We start from the raw sequence: 16,353 nt of genomic DNA, 5'->3' as shown, positions 1-16,353 counted from the left end.
GGGTCAGGGCAAAAGGGACCAGGTTGCCGAAAGCGGAAGGAGGCCTTATCCAGCCAAATAAGGTTTGCCCGCCCCGGCAAGCCCAAGTCGTCGCCGCTCGCAGTCCGCCACTTGTATCGAGAGCTATATCCTTTGTGTCTTCCTCTTCTTCTTCTGTAGATCTTTTATCTTTTTCTTTAGATCTTCCTTTTGTTCACTCGTTAAATGTCTTCCAGGAAGAAAACAATGCTCAAGGTATGTTGTTCTTCATCGTCTCCTCTTCCTCTCACCTCGTTTGCTATCGCCGTCTCTCGGTTCTTCTTGCAGGCTGTTCAATGACGGTCTTTTCGCCTCTTATTCCTGCTAACTTTTTTCCAGGTCATCATATTAGGAGACTCTGGTGTTGGCAAGACAAGCTTGATGTATGTTTTCCTATCGACTTCTGCGATAGTGTACATTGCGCCTGTCGCAGTGCGATAATGATATTTATAATACGCTTCATTATAATATATTTGCTATCGGCATACGTGTAATTTCGAGACTAATTTTGTTTCTTTTCTTTGTATAGGCAACAGTATGTTAGCAAAAAATTCAGCAATCAGTACAAGGCTACCATTGGCGCCGACTTTCTCACAAAGCAGGACGTCCGGGTTGATGACCGTAACGTCACGATGCAGGTTCGTCTGCTCCGCTTTTTCTTTTTGGAGATATATTTTCCAACGAGTGAGAGAATAATGTGAAAAGACCTTTGTGCTAACAATCAATCACAGCTTTGGGATACTGCCGGCCAAGAACGCTTTCAAAGTCTCGGCGTAGCCTTCTACCGCGGCGCCGACTGCTGCGTCTTAGTCTACGACGTCAACAACGCGAAGTCGTTCGAAGCCCTGGACAGCTGGCGCGATGAGTTTTTAATCCAAGCTTCGCCGCGTGACCCCGAATCCTTCCCTTTCGTCGTTCTCGGCAACAAAATTGATGTTGAAGAATCTAAGCGCGCCGTCTCGCAGAAGCGTGCTCTTGCATTTTGCCAGGCAAAGGGGAATATCCCATACTTTGAAACTAGTGCAAAGGAGGCGATCAATGTGGACCAGGCCTTCGAAGTAATTGCGAGGAATGCGCTCGTGCAGGAAGAATCGGAGGAATATAGCAGCGACTTTTCGGACCCAATTAACATCCATCTTGATAACGACCGGGGTGGATGCTGTTCGTAAGTGACGGACGAGAATTAATCAAAATAAAGGGAAATTGATTTAAATAAAGCAACAAAAGAAAGAAAAAATCTGTGGAATAGTAGTCTTCTTTTGATCAATTAATGTTTTGGTGTTCTTAATTTTTCTTTCTACCTCTATTTCTGCTCCCTCTACATTTTGACCTTTTCTTCTCTTTTTAATGCCTCTTTTTAATCTTTGCTGTGTTTTTACCTTGTATTTTTTTTGGAATTGTGCTATCGCAGGTTGTCGGATTATAAATTTTACTACTTATCAATTTATATAGTAATTTATTTTAGATCACTAGATTGAAGACGGGAAGCAATGTAGGTTTGATACATATAAATAATTGATAAGGAGTTCCTGTACTGCCATGACTGATGACTGATTTCATCGGAGAACTTGGTTAGTATTTAATACTCATTTCATCATTGAATACTCATTTAATAATTGAATGCTGCAGTTTGCTGGTTGATTACCAATGACACACAATTAATCATTTTTGTCTTTCTCTCTTACGATACTTTATTCTGTCCTTTCTTATGCTGGCTATTTAATCACTATTTTATATATACATATATCACCTCACAATATCGACAACTCTATAATTGGCATACAGTTGCTGAATGTAACTTTGTAATTTTCGTGTTCAGTATCCAAAATTATACTATCCACGTGATATTGCGATAAGATACGCGAAATTAAAGTTTTTCTGTTGATCAATTTCCGTGCCGCATTCATCAGAATGGTGCAAGTCAGTAATATATCAACTCACTTCAGTTTACTTGCGATTGTTTTGTTTTAGTCTATTTCATCTGGTGCAGTGTACTATTTGGTGAGCTGAAATTTGGGGTATTTCTGGATCTGTGGCCGATTTTTAGTATGTAGTGCTGTTGCTGAAGCCTATGCGCTGCGCAAGAAGCTGTCTTCTCAATGAAATTCTTACAGTGATATTTTGCTATTTCAATGACTTCAATAGTAGTCTGTCATATCAATTAAGTAAGAAAATATATTCTACCTCAAAGCAGAATAATTTTTTAGGCCCAAACAAGGTCACGGTCACGTGCATGACTTGATTCTATAGTACAGATGCTATTTTATTAGTATGTCTTAATAGCTCAATTAGACTGTGATCTTGAACTATGATTTTCAGTGATTCAGGTCTGATTCCTATTGTTTTGAGTATTCTCATATCAGAAAATAAAGAGTCAGTGCTCGAATGGCGGGGACACAGAGATAGCCAAAAATCATCACGTGACGTATAAAAATTACTCCCATATATATGCAAAACCCAAGCTCGAGCAATCTTCATCTTGGTTCAAGCTCAACGTAAGTTCAACATATACATGCAGTCCGCTCCTCAGAAGCAACACAAGATACACACCTCTGCTGTAACACCAGAAGCGACTGCAACAACCAACGAAAATCCAATCGCCGACGCCGTCGCCGCCGACACCGCCGCAGAAGACCGAGAGAATTCAATTGCCGGGTATACTTCGTTCGAAGACAGCACTCCGCCCCCACAAACTCCACTAGTTAGACACCGTACTTTTCCGTTCTCAATGGTGCTTACTCAGGAAGTACCGGCAGAGGATACTTCTGCTGCCGCTGCTGCTGCTGCGTCGCTTGGCAATGAGAGGAGCTTGGGAGAGAGTAGTATGGTGCTCAAACGGCAGCGGTGGAATCTTGGATTGCTCTTTCTGCTTGCTGTTGTAGTGTTGTGGGTTTCTTCTAGTTTCATGGTGAATGTAAGGCATTTTAAATTTTGCTTATTCCTCTAATGCAATTTGCTAATTGGAGACGCTCTAGGCAATTTTTGAGGACGACTCATATCGCAAACCATATCTGGTGACATACCTCTCGACCGCTACATTTTCTCTATACTTGGTCAAGCCTTACTTTGACGGTAAACTCACATTCTCTTCCAACAAGAGCTCAAATCCTTATCGACGTGCAAATACCGACGAAGAGGCCGTCGCTCTTGACACTGATCTTTCTGAAGATGGTGTCTCGTCGTCATCTGTCGATACCACACCCAAGACCACTGATGACGACGATAACGAAGAAGATTCATTAACTGTTCGTGAAACCGCATTGTTGAGCTTACAATTCTGCATTCTTTGGTTTATAGCGAATTGGTTTGCAAACGCATGTCTGAGTTACACGACAGTTGCCTCAGGAACTATTCTTGCTTGTACATCTTCTTTTTTCACCTTAGTCATTGGTTCGCTATTTGGTGTTGAAAAGTTCTCACAGCGAAAATTGCTGGCTATTTTTGGCAGCCTAGCAGGAATTGTGCTTATCTCGACACAGGACTCTGCTTCAGAAGATGAGAACAACTCGCTGTCGACCGGCTCTATTGTTTTAGGTGATTTGATGTCTCTTTCCTCGGCGGCAATTTACGGTCTCTATACTACCCTTCTCAAAGTACGTATCGGTGACGAATCACGTATCAACATGCAAATATTTTTTGGGTTCGTTGGTGCATGGAACACAATTCTTCTCTGGCCTGTTCTGATATTCCTTCATCTTTCTGGCGCCGAACGGCTTGAAATGCCTCCATCTTCTTTCGTCTGGCTCATATTATTAGGTAATTCGCTCGTCACATTCTTTAGTGACTATTTATGGATCGTAACTATTCTCCTGACATCGCCACTTGTTGTGACTATGGGTCTTAGTGGTACAATTCCACTTGCCGTGATTGGTGATATTATCTTTAATGATGTGCATGTATCAATCTGGTATTTACTGGGGGCAATTCTAGTCGGTAGCGCATTTTTTGTTATAAATAGAGACGAGGAGAAAGAGCATCATATTGTTGCTGAGGACGACAATACGAATATTGAAGAAGTTGCCGAGGGTGTTTCTGTATAGATTTGTTTTTCTCATCTCTCTTTTTTTTTGGGGGGGGTTTCCGGAGATTGTGGGTTGCATAGAAATGGTTATTTATTTTTGTGCGTTGTATGTTATAATCTATAACATAGAATCTGTTAAGCACTTTATATTACTAGTAGCTACTCCAAAAAAAGCTCCAAAAGTCATCTATCTTACAGCTGCAAAAGATCATTGCGTCATCGTATATAATTCTCGCATGTGCGTACAACATCCTCAGCTACTTCCTCAATATTAAGCGCAATCTCATGCCTTGTACTGAAGGTGCCAGTACTACTATCCCCATCGGCGTCATCTGAAGCAGGTGTCTCATCTAATCCTTTTCTCAACTTTGTAATCTTCGCAAAAGCAGTTTCAAGAGCTTTTACTCGCTCGATAAGTCTATGTTGATTGTCTTTGGCTGCGCGTAATTGTTCTTCGGCTACTGAGCGCTCGCGACGTTCAGCTGCTACCATTTCGTTTGCTTCTTGAAATAGTGATTGAGAAAGCTCTTCTAATTCTCCCGAGACTTTATTGTTCTTATCTTCAGCTGCTTCACGTAACTCTTGCTCTTTTTGTAGTGAAACTTTGAGCGCTGATATTTCGCGTTGTTGTTGTTGGTTTTGCTGGTGAAGCTGCGCGTATGACAATTCTGTTGTTGTCACGGCAATAGGAGAGGTCGGCTGCGAGGTAGCCGTTGTAGAAATAGACTTGGAGTCAGATGACGACGACGTTGATGATGAGGAAGATGTTGAGAGCGCCACTATTGATGAATTCGCCGCAGCTGTATCCGGTGAGGAGGACATGTAAGGCAACTGCGCTACTATACCAGAATATCCTGTTGGTAAGAAAGTTGTTGCCATTAATGCTGACGAGAGAGGACCATAATTTACGGAGCGAGCGAGAGAAAGCGTACGGCCAATTATTCCTAGTTGTTCAGCCGGCGGCTTGTTTACTGGTGTTTGTTTTAGAAGCTGTTGTCCTTGTTCCAAAAGTTGTTGCTGTTGTTGTTGTTGTTGAGGTTGCTGCTGTTGTCGTTGGTATTGTTGCATCGAGATTGTAGATTGAGATTTTGAAAGTGCGAGATCAACAGAGCCTGATGAATTTTGTCTTGCTGGAGAAGAGAATGAAGCAGTTGGCGTTGTTTGCGAGATCTGCGGAGGTGCTATTCCAGCTTGCGACGATAATCTCAATGAGCTGCTTTTCCGCTTCGCTTGATGTAATTGTTCTTGTAGAGTATTTGCTCGTCCGGCTATGTCGTCAAGTCAGTAATTGCTCTGATTCACAGAAAAAAAAAGACACTTTTTAGCACTTACAAGAGTTAGATAACTGTACAGTTAGTTCGTCGACTTTCTTCTGCAATTCCTTGACTAAATCTTTCTTTGCGAGGTATCTTTGTCTGCGCACTTCTTTTCTGCGTTGTCGTCTTTGATATCTCTTCATACTCTCAAGTTGCTCATCGTCAGCATCGCCATCCACTGCTTCACGACCAAAACTCATACTACGATCACTCTCGCTCTCTTCTGAAGTATGTTCCTCCTCAGATTCGCGAGATGCATCCTCGCCTTCAGTGATCATTAAGAATGGTAAATCGACCGCAATAGATGTCGAGCAAGTCGGGCACAGCACAGATAAATTAACAGCTTTTCCGACATTACTTTTGCCCACTGTACTTGTCGCGCTCGAATGAGCACTGCGTAAACTACTAGTGCGACTCCGACTTTCAAACGACGTCGCTTTCGTCGTGAACGACGTTGAGGATTCTGATTGCGGTATAGCAAATGATGATTCACTGCTATCCAGCTCCATTCCTCGCACTCAAATCTCTTTGCACTTGCGCAAACTATTCCAAGAAATCTCTATCTTAAAAGAAGAGTCGCTCGTTACCATTTCCGTACATAAGCAGATTAGACTGTTCGAGGCTGAGTAACCCTAATACAAAGACGGTTACCCTGCTCGGTTAATGATACCTGAGATAGATTTAGAGTATATATCGTTCATAAAGCAGATTAGAGATGGTTAGGTTGTGCATATATTATATTTATGTATTCACAAAATTGAATCGACCGACTTGGGAGGAGGATATCTGCTCAGTTTATTGCTTTTGTAGATCTGCGTATAGTTTTACTTCGCATAATAATATCATTCTTAATCATGATCACAATTATAATCATAATGACAACAATTTGACTTCTTTATGACTTTGAAATGCTTATCATTCTATTGAAAAATATTTTATAGAGATAATATCAACATGAGTGTCGTTAACATGCCAAATCAGTCTCTTTGTAAAAGCAAATACTCCAAATACTCCGGCCCAATTCATCAAACCATTACCTATCGAATAAAATAGAGTAAAAGGACACTACCACCTTGCAAGTCTATCCCAACGTTTCTTTGTATTCCCGCCCGTGGTTGTAGCAGATTGCGTCAAAGCCGCTTCCAAAGCGCGGACTTTTGCGTCAATAGTAGCTACATAATCTATCAATATCTGACTCATTTCCTTTCGCGTTGTCGACGAGTCAGCGGCTAACTCCATTAGCAGCTTATTTGATGTGTTTGAGATTAGTTGGGCAATATCTGTCGCGATCGGGATCAGTTGCTCAAGATATTCACTGAGGTTGTCAGGGTTCTTCTCGGTCGCCAGACGGTCTGCGGCACTAAGGTTCTGTTAGTAAGTGTGAATTAAGCTGTTGCTTACATGAATAGTACTTACTGATCTAAAGCAACTTCAACATAAGAAGATCCTAAAGAATCTATCAATACCAGTAATAGGTCCTTTGCGTATTGTGGACTAAATAAAACCATATACATATCAATACAAGATTGCTAATCGTAAACGCCAAATCAGGATTATTCACTACTCACATTTCAATCTTAGAACTAAGCTGAGCAGCTCTTGTTACAGATTCAGATAACCAGCCGACAAACATTCTCGCGTCGTCTAGGCTGAGCATACCGTCTGCTTCTGTGATTTCAAAGGAGTTTGGATATGTTCCTCCGCCGTTTGAATTCCGCGATTGCGTATGCTGTGCACCGGGATTTGAATAACCATTTTTGTTTGTAGTAGAGTGAATTCCTGCATTCTGATAATCTGTCATTTTTTCTTGAATTCAAATTAATAATAAAAAGTTGTTGATAAATCTCGGGATCATATCAGAAGAGTGAAATCATGAATTCAGGGGCTGCTCACAAAGACCCAAGGCACTCGTACTCCTTCATCTCCGCAGCTTCACCATCAACTTGCACAACTCACGCCACAAGCAAGGCATTAAAAGAAGACAGCCAACTATCCTTTGTATTCGTTTTTGCCTGTTGAACTCTTGCTGGTGAGTGTGGCAAAATGGATGTACAAATGCCGGACGCAGCTCAGCGCACGTTTGAGATCGAGAATAATATCGAATCACTCGACGCAGCTAGAGATGCAATCTACCAGTTTGATGAGGCCGCAAATAAAGAAATCTTGAAAGCGAAGCCTTGGGCTACAGAGTATGCTTTTATTCCAATTGATGCATAGGGTCTAAAAACAGAGTATGCTGACATAATTGGATAGTCCACAGTATTTTAAACGAGTGAATATTTCAGCAATCGCACTTCTCAAAATGGCGATACACGCACGCTCAGGTGGCGCAATCGAAGTTATGGGCATGATGACAGGAAAAGTCATTGGCGATTCCTTTGTCGTGATGGATGCGTATCCACTCCCTGTTGAAGGTACAGAGACAAGAGTAAATCCACAAGCAGAGGCATATGAGTACATGGTTGGATATATTAGCACATTGCATAGTCTCGGTCGAAAGGAGAATATTGTTGGATGGTACCATTCGCATCCAGGATATGGATGCTGGCTATCGGGAATCGATGTTGGGACGCAAAGCCAAAATCAGCAGTACCAAGATCCTTTCCTTGCGGTCGTTGTACGAGTTGTTTTTATCTCACTCTCAGGCTTCATATAGGATACTAACATTTTGCACTCTAGATCGATCCCAATCGCACGATTTCAGCAGGAAAAGTAGAGATTGGAGCATTTCGTACTTATCCCGAGAATTACAAACCACCAGGAGCTCAAGAGTCTGAATACCAAACGATCCCACTTGCCAAAATGGAGGACTTTGGCGCTCATGCCAGCCAGTACTATCCTCTCGAAATTAGTCATTTTAAATCCTCGCTCGACACTCGACTATTAGAACTTTTATGGAACAAGTACTGGGTTTCGACTCTTTCGCAGTCACCTTTGCTCACCAATCGCGAGTACGCCTCGCAACAGATGCTAGATTTGAGTCGTAAGATTCCGAAAGCTGAGGCTGCTGTAAATGCTGCAGCTTCGTCCGCTATGCAGGCAAGAAGCTCAATGAGTAGGAAGGAGGAGTCTGGGGAGTCTGAACTTGATAAAGTTCTGAGAGATACGACGAAGATTGCATCGGAAGAAATCCATGGTTTATTGTCGCAGGCGGTTAAAGATAGGATTTTCAATAATCTTAAAACTTCTTCCGATTAGATGCTGCTTATATAGAAATAAACATGATTTCGATAATAAATCAAATTGATATTGAACTTTAGAATTCTGCAAAATGCTATATACAACCACACAAAATAACCTAGTTTTACTGGGTAGAAGACGCCCCATTTACATCCTTGTTTCTCTTACTCCACAGATCACGACCTTTTCCACTCGCCAGCTTATTAAGAAGTGTGGTATTCTTAGTCGTGGTCTTTTTCTGAGCATGGAAATTATTAAATCGCCAAAGCATTGCTCCATTAAGTTCTTTGAGATTCCGCTTTTCAGTGTCGATATACTGCCGATTCTCAATATAAGGTACAAAGACATCTTGCATATTTTGTTCAATAAGCATTGACAAACCGTCTCCAGTATCAATATTCGCTTTGAGGATTTCTTTAAGATCGCGGACTAGTTCGCCAATATGTGAGTGTGCGTTTTGAAGGGTTCGAAGGTATGCTAATGTTGATATCGATTTCGCATGCGAAAGTATGAGCTCAATTCGTTGTTGAATCTAAAATAAAAGATAATCAGCTCCTGCAAAACACTCGAGAGCTGGGGTGAGGGGTTTAACATACTGTCTGTGCGAATAGCCTCTGTAAAAATACGCGTAAAACACTATCAGGATGGGGAAATACACGCTTTATAATTGTCGACTCCTTCTGGACAGTCGAGCGAATCTCATCTAATAACTCTAGCGTAGCCGGATCAAATGGTGGATCAAGACAATTCGGATCACTCAAATTGTTCCAGATTAAATCATCAGCTCTAACCGATTCATGTAGTAATTTGTCCTTTACAATGAAAAAGTCATGCTGATTGACAAAGATCTGAATAACACTTGATCCACCATTAAACTCAGTGAGGATCTCGGCAACGGCTTTCATTGATGACATATCAGCAGCTCGATATGCTTTATCGAACGTCTTGAGTAATTCCATCTCTACCATTTCGGCGTATTTCTCAATACTAGCTCGTACATTCTCAGCATTAGGGATTTTCGTAATTTTGCGAGCTAATCGAAGTAGCTGTCGAATCGTGATTGCGCATTGTCGCTGGTCATCAAAGCTACCAGTTCGCATCTTCTCAACAGATTGTGTGTCATTATTTAAAAACGCAATGTAGCATTTGATTATAAAACTAGAAGAAGCCGCTCGGTTCCGCTGCCGTGAGACAAGGTCAACTGCTTCGCCCAGAGCTGTTGTTGTCGAGGCTACGTCAGAAACAAGAACATCAAGGTCTGAGAATTGGCCAGTCAATGTCTAGCAATGTATAATTAGCCCCTAAATCTTAGCAGATGATAATCTTCAGAGCATACATACGTGACATTGAGCTTCCGTCACGGAAATATTATTTTGATGAGCGGCACCCGCTTGCCGCACTTCTGCTTCTATCTTTTGTTCCCGACTACTCAAATCGGCGCTGATTTGCGCCAACGCGTCCAATGAGATTTCAAATGTGCGTACATAAGGTCTTGGATTTAAAGCTAGGTTGGAATTAACAATGCGAACACGTACAACAACTTCCGTCAATAGACAGTGACGTACCAGCTGAACGGCCAACGGTCTCCTGGATTGAATTGTCTGCAGTTAATCCTTCTATGAATTCTTGAACACTAATTTGCCGCTGAAAAACACAGATTTAGTATGTATGGAAGACACAAACGCATATTGGGAGGGAAACTCACCAGAAATGTATCGAGACTGAGCAGGTTTTGAGTATTCGGATCAAGATCATACAGCGACGTCATTATTACTTTAGCACCACTAGATCTATAGCCCCCCAAATATCAAATAATATACAATATCAAAAGCAATCCCTAATATATATAAAGAGTAATTATAAGAAAGAGCGGATGGTGAATGAGGATTTCAAACGCGTCTGATTATAGCGCGGGCAGTTTGTGATTATTGCTCAAAGGGATCCATTTCGAGACCATGATCATCACGTGATAAACGTTCTGCATATCAAGGCTTTGCATATCAGGGCGTCTTCAAATAAAGTGATTTTTATATAATTCAATTCTATTAAGTACAAAATTACTACACAATACACATATGACTGTGGTTATGTTCTCAAATAAAAAGAGATATATAAGCAGCAGAAGTAGAGAAGTCATAAATCATCACTCTTTTTTCTCTTCGATACTCGTAGGCTCAGCAGGCTGCGCTTTCTCTATACTCTCTTCGGCAACATATTCACCGGCATCAGGGCCTTTAGACATATAAAACCTTGCCTTCTCAGACCAAACTTCAACTGGGTTTTGAGCAATTTCCTCAGCGGAAATGACGTTCTTACCCATCTTCCACTCTCCCTGAGTTACACGCGTCAGATGACGTACGTATGCCTTAGTTCCCATTGCAATGGCTAGATCGTGAACTATTGAGCGGACATAAGTTCCTGATGAAACAGTCATTCTCAGATTGATTATTGGATATTCCTGATCTGTTGGGGGTTCTAAATGAACTTCTGGAGTTTTCTGGAACTCGTCTTCTTTGTGGTCATTATATTTCCGTTTCTTGCCTTTTTTCTTCTTTCGGCTTTCGGGCTCTGGTGCTGGCTCCTCTTCTTTATCTATTTCCGGAAGTTCTGGCACAGGGTCACGTCTTATGTTTTCAAGCTCAATAGTAGCAATTTTGCTTCCATTCTTGACCATTGTTTCTAATCCAGCTTCACGAAATACTCGTTCCTGTAAACGCTCACTTTCGGTGGCAGCAATTGTTGGAATTGGGATATCGTGATCGTATGATAAGTCGCTTGTGAGTATTAGTTCTGATATAATGGCTTTGCGAGGAGAGATACCGCGAGGTAGTTCTTTAACGTCGCGAGCGTACTCGTGGAGTGCTTTTCCGCCCATTTTGAGCGCCGAATAACTACGGAATTGTTAATGAACAAGAGCATAAAAAAATTATAGAATAAAACGCACATTGGGGGAATCTGCTCAATCTCTCCGCGAAAATGAGACATGGCTTCTTCGATTGCTTGCTTAGATACGCACGTTGTAGGGGCATAAGCAAGAACCTTTCCTTCGCGATCATATGAAGTTGTAGATACTCCGAAATGCATAACCACGTCGTAAGTCTACCTTGATAGTTAGCGCAGTGTACGACTAACGGAGATAAGAAATCATCCCACCTTGGTGCATTCAAGGTACTTGCTCAAAGTCTTTGTCGCGTCGTTAACTGCGATAATCATGACTCCATCTGCTGCAGGATCCAGAGTCCCTCCATGACCAGCTTTAACAAGAGGTAGTCGTTTCCGTTTCCGTATTTTGATATCATAAGAGTCCTTTACACGAAAATCGGGCACTTTTTCAAGAAGTTGTTGTAATTGAAGCAGGTACTGCGACGATGTCACGCCCATGGGTTTTTCAACTGCAAAAGTACCTGACATCGGAGGTATTCTGGATTTCTGAGAGTATGCTTTGATAGAAATGCTTTTTAATGTATTAATATGTAAATGTAGTGGCAAATAGCGCATCTATGTCTGCTTGTGAACTATTGTTGAGTCAACTCTATTTTTCAATATTTACCGATCGCAGCCCTGAAAAAATGGATAAATTTAATGAATCAATATTTGGATTTATTTGATATACAAAGAAACATATTGCAAATGCGAGCGATTTTAGCATTATATACAATTAATTTAATTGGATAGAAATCAAAATTATTTTTTATATTTATAAATGAATAGAAGTGGGCTATTTTATTTCTGATTGTGCTCTGGATCTGGGCTTCTTTGTTCTCGCTATTTGCATGCTGTTTTTCTATACCTTTAATTCCATAATTCTATTCTACTTTCCTTATATCTTTAGATGTTTTCTAATTGTTTAGGAGAGCGAAATCAGTATTGGATCGCAAACACAGTAGGTGCTGATGTAGTATCTCAGGGGTCAGACAAATAATTAGCAGCTTCTCTAAAGGTAATTATAAGACTGTTTATTGACTGAAACTGGCCGGTATTCATTAAAAAGACGCAATTGATTAAAGAAGCAAATTTCCAGAAATTTCAGACTAATTTTCAAGAATTCAAAACAAAAAAAGGGCAAAATTGTAGTACTCTACGGACGTTATATCGGGATAGTTTTTTTTTTTTCCTTCGCTTTTTCAACTGATTATATCCATAAAGAGACTTTAATAGGTAGACATTCAACTTCCATTACTCTACCTATAATGATCTCGGCAATTGAAAAATGTATTTTAAAAATATAATCAAAAATAAAATGAGTACTTCCTCGAGGGCTAGGGCCTCTACAGCTGCGCACTGAACACCATCAAGCCTCAAAACTGAATACTCCCACTCTTTCACAATATATATCTATGATATATTTAATCAATTGTGTACTTTAAATTATAATCAATAGCCAGTGATTTTAAAGCGAAAAAAATAGACTTGATTCAGCTTATCCCGAGCCGATAAACTCTCCGACTCACGTGAGAGAATTCATCTCAAGAATTGATAAAGGCCCCACCGCCACTGTAAACGTCTCTTCCTTTCTTTTCTCCATCGCCTCTCATTTTCTCTCTCTTCCCTCCTCTTCTACTCTTCTTTGAATCATCTTGCTCCAAGATGATGTTTGGTCCAGCAATGTTCCCCATGCTCTGGTTTCTTGCCAAGGGCCTCTGGGGTGAATACACTAAGCGCCCTCCATTGTGGCTCTCTTACGAGCCCGAGGCCTTCCCCGAGGTCTCTTATTACGACTCTATCTGCTCTGTCACGCATCCTGATATTTTTGCTGGTGGTTGTGAGGATATCAAGATTGTAGGCGATTACGCTTTTGTTTCCTGCGATCCCTACATGAAGCAGAGTAACTTCCTCACTGTATGCATTATTCCTCTTTATGATTTTACACTTTTATTTGCCAACCAGAGATGAATCTAGGGACGCACTCCGAACACTCCATCTGGATCTGTGTACATCTGGAACTACGTTACCGATGAAACCCCCATGACTGTCAATCTCCCCGAAGACTTCGGCGAATTCCGCCCTCGCGGTCTCAGTGCGCGCCAATTAAGCGACTCGACAAAGATCAGATTGTTCCTCACAAATGCCGCTAAAAATGCTTCGATCGAGGTCTACGACTTTGATCCGGAAACCAAGGGCCTTGAACTCTTTGCCTCGTTGCGTCACAAGGATGCGATCTTGGATCCCGCTGCTATTGCCCCGCTCTCAGATGACCAGATCTTCCTTACAAACACACTCGGTTACCCATACAGTACTCTTGGCACTCTCGAAGCACTCTCGGGATTCCCTATTGGAACGATCGGATACATGAACTTGACTGATATGACCAACATCACCGGTAAGTCTGTTGGCGGTGTTACCACTCCTGTTGGTATCGAGTTTGTCGACGAGACTCTCTACGTCGCCAGCTTCCAGTATGGTATCTATGGATACAGGCTCTACATTCCTCCCGCCGACTTAGACCCCGAACTTGTTGCCGAGAACTTATCTCTCTCACGCATGCATTTCTACCCCGGTGAAACGGTATACCGAACTCCGTACTTGCCTACTCACCTTTCATACTCTGAAGAACTGGGAGGTATTGTCTCTGCTGCTGTTCCGTCATACTCTGGCGAGATCAAGTCATGGTATGGTCGCTCGTCATCTTCCTGGGCCGGTTTACTTGTTGACCGCCAGCAAGAAGACGGAAAGCCTCTTGTGGTGTCCGATTCTGTGACTGTCGGTCTTCGCGCTGCTGACCGCAAATGGCAGACATTATTCTGGGACAAGGGCGGTGAAAACTTCTCAGGTCTCAAGTCAATGTCCGTCGCTAATGGTCGTCGGTTTGGTGTCTCGCCTCACCAGGCTGGTGTGCTTGTGTGCAAGACCAATGGGTTGGAGGCTGTCGAGGTTCCTGAGACGGTCGAGAAAGATGACGCACCTGCACAGGCTAAGGAGAGACAGCGCAACAAGGATAAGCTCGAGCATATGTATCTGGCGAAGGATGAGTTGTAAATGTATATTACGTGAGGTTAGATGTACTATAAAAGTATTCCTTATACAACAAACAACATTTATTAATTCAATTAAATTTCAGAAAACATTCAACTGCTATACATTACTCAGATTTTTTCTCAGCTAGAGTCTTGGCTTTTTCTTCTTCTTCGTACTCTAAATACCTTAACGAGATCTCAATTCCTTTCTCCAGTGTGACAATAGGCTTGTACTCCAGGAAATGGATCGCCTTGCTGATGTTGAAGTATCGGTTCGCGCAGGTAAAAGATACTCTGAAGCGAGTGAAGAGCGCTTCTTTTCCCCGTAGTTTGGCAACTACTTCAGACATAAATGCAAGGAAGAAGCCGACCGGGCGAGATATCTTTATAGTGAAACTGGGAATATTGCCCTTCATAGCCCATACTTTTCTTGGAACGGTGAAGAAATATACTGGCTGGTTGTTTGTGATGATGAAAGGTTCACCAGCAACACCTCCGCTCTTTTTCTCATCGAGTAGTTTCTGAGCGGCAAGGACATGAGCGTGCGCAACGTTGCCAATGTATGTAAAGTCAAAGATATTCCAGTTATTGCCAATTTGGAAGCGCGTTCCACTGGTGTACCCTACCTGAACCATGTTTGGAATTAACTGTCGATCGCCAGGACCAAACATCGCCGAAGGACGAAGAGCCACAGTTTTAAAACCTGGGCGTTTGTTGTTGGCTGCGAGTACCATCTTCTCGCCGAGGGCTTTAGTCTCGTTGTATGCGTCCATTTGCTTCTCTGGCATTGGCGTCGTCTCGTCAGCGTTACGCAGATCTTCACCGTTATAAATCACTGAAGCGGAAGAGGTATATACCAATCCCTTAATGATATCTGCAAACTCAGGCTCGACGGCGACATCGATGATGGCTTGCGTTCCGTCGACATTGACTTTATAGTAAATCTCTTTGCCCATGCCGTGAATAGGCGAGGCAGAATGCACGATAATATCTGGTTTGACTTCACGGTAAATCTCACGAAGAGAATCAGGGTCGGTGATGTCTCCTTTGTGAAAGACAATTTCGTCAGGGTTGAAGGAGTAGAATTCTGGCGAGATGATAGGCAGCGGGCGGATGTCGAGGACGTGGATTGCTGGTCTCGGCGAGACGGCGTAGAAACGGTCGACGAGATGGCAGCCCAGAAATCCTGAGCCTCCAATAATCAAAACTGTGCTAAGCGCCATTTGTCTTTATTCTTCCTTGCTTTATCTGTTGCAATTGCCTTAAAGGAGAGATGCTGATACGGTAAAAGTATTTGTACCAAAGTATGAATGTGTGGCCGGCAGCCAGCGACTGAGAGCCGCACGACGAAACCCTACTCTACGAGCTATATCGATATCAATCTATCTCAGTCTATATTTATGCCAGGCACCGTATGAGCGTCGCGTGCGGATACAAGCTATCAAAATTGGCGAATACAAGCCCGATACAGTCCAGCTTAGGCATGATATGCTGTGACTGGGGTAATTTTCGGGGTTTTGCTGCAAAGTTAATCGTTCCAAGTCGTCTAAACCTATTTGGAGAACGCACTAAGCATGGGATTGCTAAAAACAGCTATTGCACCTGAGAAATATCTCGAAATGCTTTGTCATGGCAGGTGACGGGATTATTGAGCTCGGCTTATAGTTGTTGGGAACTATGATCACCGTTGTTGAGTCTAGCGAGAGGCTGGAATCGATAGAAGCGTCAAAAGACGATACTGCGAGCACTGAGCAAGCAGGAATGAATTGATGTTTACAGCGAAATTTCTATCAGTAAACTTCAAGAAATATTTTTCTATTGCAGTCGAACTATTCTCAAAAGAAGTAACGCTCGAAGCGGATGC

General features: G+C 42.1%; 9 protein-coding genes across 9 annotated transcripts; 4 read left to right on the top strand and 5 right to left on the bottom strand.

Moving 5' to 3' along the window:
- Window positions 1-225: 225 nt before the first annotated feature.
- On the top strand, window positions 226-1,187 carry V2V93DRAFT_378409 (small GTPase superfamily; the record flags this gene model as incomplete). Its single annotated transcript, XM_066911956.1, has 4 exons — window positions 226-234; window positions 358-401; window positions 548-656; window positions 750-1,187. 4 exons carry the CDS (start codon window positions 226-228, stop codon window positions 1,185-1,187), a joined length of 600 nt encoding a protein of 199 aa, XP_066768186.1.
- A 1,655-nt stretch (window positions 1,188-2,842) lies between these two features.
- Window positions 2,843-4,058, top strand: V2V93DRAFT_320514 (uncharacterized protein; the record flags this gene model as incomplete). The annotated part of the gene is made up of 2 exons (XM_066907321.1): window positions 2,843-2,932; window positions 2,994-4,058. The coding sequence occupies 2 exons, from the start codon at window positions 2,843-2,845 to the stop codon at window positions 4,056-4,058; spliced, it is 1,155 nt and encodes a 384-aa protein (XP_066768185.1).
- Window positions 4,059-4,165: 107 nt separating this feature from the next.
- V2V93DRAFT_364889 (uncharacterized protein) lies at window positions 4,166-6,021 on the bottom strand. Its single transcript, XM_066908950.1, has 2 exons — window positions 5,372-6,021; window positions 4,166-5,307 (listed from the first exon to the last, which is right to left on the bottom strand). Exons 1-2 carry the CDS (start codon window positions 5,862-5,864, stop codon window positions 4,256-4,258), a joined length of 1,545 nt encoding a protein of 514 aa, XP_066768184.1. The 5' UTR covers window positions 5,865-6,021; the 3' UTR covers window positions 4,166-4,255.
- A 51-nt stretch (window positions 6,022-6,072) lies between these two features.
- Window positions 6,073-7,264, bottom strand: V2V93DRAFT_364888 (exocyst complex component Sec10-domain-containing protein). The gene is made up of 3 exons (XM_066908949.1): window positions 6,924-7,264; window positions 6,772-6,849; window positions 6,073-6,715 (listed from the first exon to the last, which is right to left on the bottom strand). Exons 1-3 carry the CDS (start codon window positions 7,154-7,156, stop codon window positions 6,421-6,423), a joined length of 606 nt encoding a protein of 201 aa, XP_066768183.1. The 5' UTR covers window positions 7,157-7,264; the 3' UTR covers window positions 6,073-6,420.
- A 13-nt stretch (window positions 7,265-7,277) lies between these two features.
- Window positions 7,278-8,617, top strand: V2V93DRAFT_364886 (JAB1/Mov34/MPN/PAD-1 ubiquitin protease-domain-containing protein). Its single transcript, XM_066908948.1, has 3 exons — window positions 7,278-7,544; window positions 7,609-7,972; window positions 8,035-8,617. The coding sequence occupies exons 1-3, from the start codon at window positions 7,399-7,401 to the stop codon at window positions 8,551-8,553; spliced, it is 1,029 nt and encodes a 342-aa protein (XP_066768182.1). The 5' UTR covers window positions 7,278-7,398; the 3' UTR covers window positions 8,554-8,617.
- V2V93DRAFT_364885 (exocyst complex component Sec10-domain-containing protein) lies at window positions 8,556-10,444 on the bottom strand. Its single transcript, XM_066908947.1, has 5 exons — window positions 10,241-10,444; window positions 10,101-10,179; window positions 9,876-10,039; window positions 9,132-9,815; window positions 8,556-9,067 (listed from the first exon to the last, which is right to left on the bottom strand). The coding sequence occupies exons 1-5, from the start codon at window positions 10,301-10,303 to the stop codon at window positions 8,660-8,662; spliced, it is 1,398 nt and encodes a 465-aa protein (XP_066768181.1). The 5' UTR covers window positions 10,304-10,444; the 3' UTR covers window positions 8,556-8,659.
- Window positions 10,445-10,678: 234 nt separating this feature from the next.
- On the bottom strand, window positions 10,679-11,946 carry V2V93DRAFT_390080 (pseudouridine synthase; the record flags this gene model as incomplete). Its single annotated transcript, XM_066912386.1, has 3 exons — window positions 10,679-11,426; window positions 11,480-11,634; window positions 11,689-11,946. The coding sequence occupies 3 exons, from the start codon at window positions 11,944-11,946 to the stop codon at window positions 10,679-10,681; spliced, it is 1,161 nt and encodes a 386-aa protein (XP_066768180.1).
- Window positions 11,947-12,757: 811 nt separating this feature from the next.
- V2V93DRAFT_132948 (uncharacterized protein) lies at window positions 12,758-14,563 on the top strand. Its single transcript, XM_066906810.1, has 2 exons — window positions 12,758-13,374; window positions 13,435-14,563. The coding sequence occupies exons 1-2, from the start codon at window positions 13,123-13,125 to the stop codon at window positions 14,509-14,511; spliced, it is 1,329 nt and encodes a 442-aa protein (XP_066768179.1). The 5' UTR covers window positions 12,758-13,122; the 3' UTR covers window positions 14,512-14,563.
- Window positions 14,456-15,773, bottom strand: V2V93DRAFT_364880 (3-beta hydroxysteroid dehydrogenase/isomerase family-domain-containing protein). The gene has a single exon (XM_066908946.1). It carries the CDS (start codon window positions 15,710-15,712, stop codon window positions 14,615-14,617), a length of 1,098 nt encoding a protein of 365 aa, XP_066768178.1. The 5' UTR covers window positions 15,713-15,773; the 3' UTR covers window positions 14,456-14,614.
- Window positions 15,774-16,353: the final 580 nt, after the last annotated feature.

The sequence above is a fragment of the Kockiozyma suomiensis genome (assembly GCF_038497685.1).
Source record: "Kockiozyma suomiensis strain NRRL Y-17356 unplaced genomic scaffold V2V93scaffold_2, whole genome shotgun sequence".
In the NCBI taxonomy this organism is placed as follows: Eukaryota; Fungi; Ascomycota; class Lipomycetes; order Lipomycetales; family Lipomycetaceae; genus Kockiozyma; species Kockiozyma suomiensis.
This window is presented reverse-complemented; position numbering and strand designations above follow the sequence as displayed.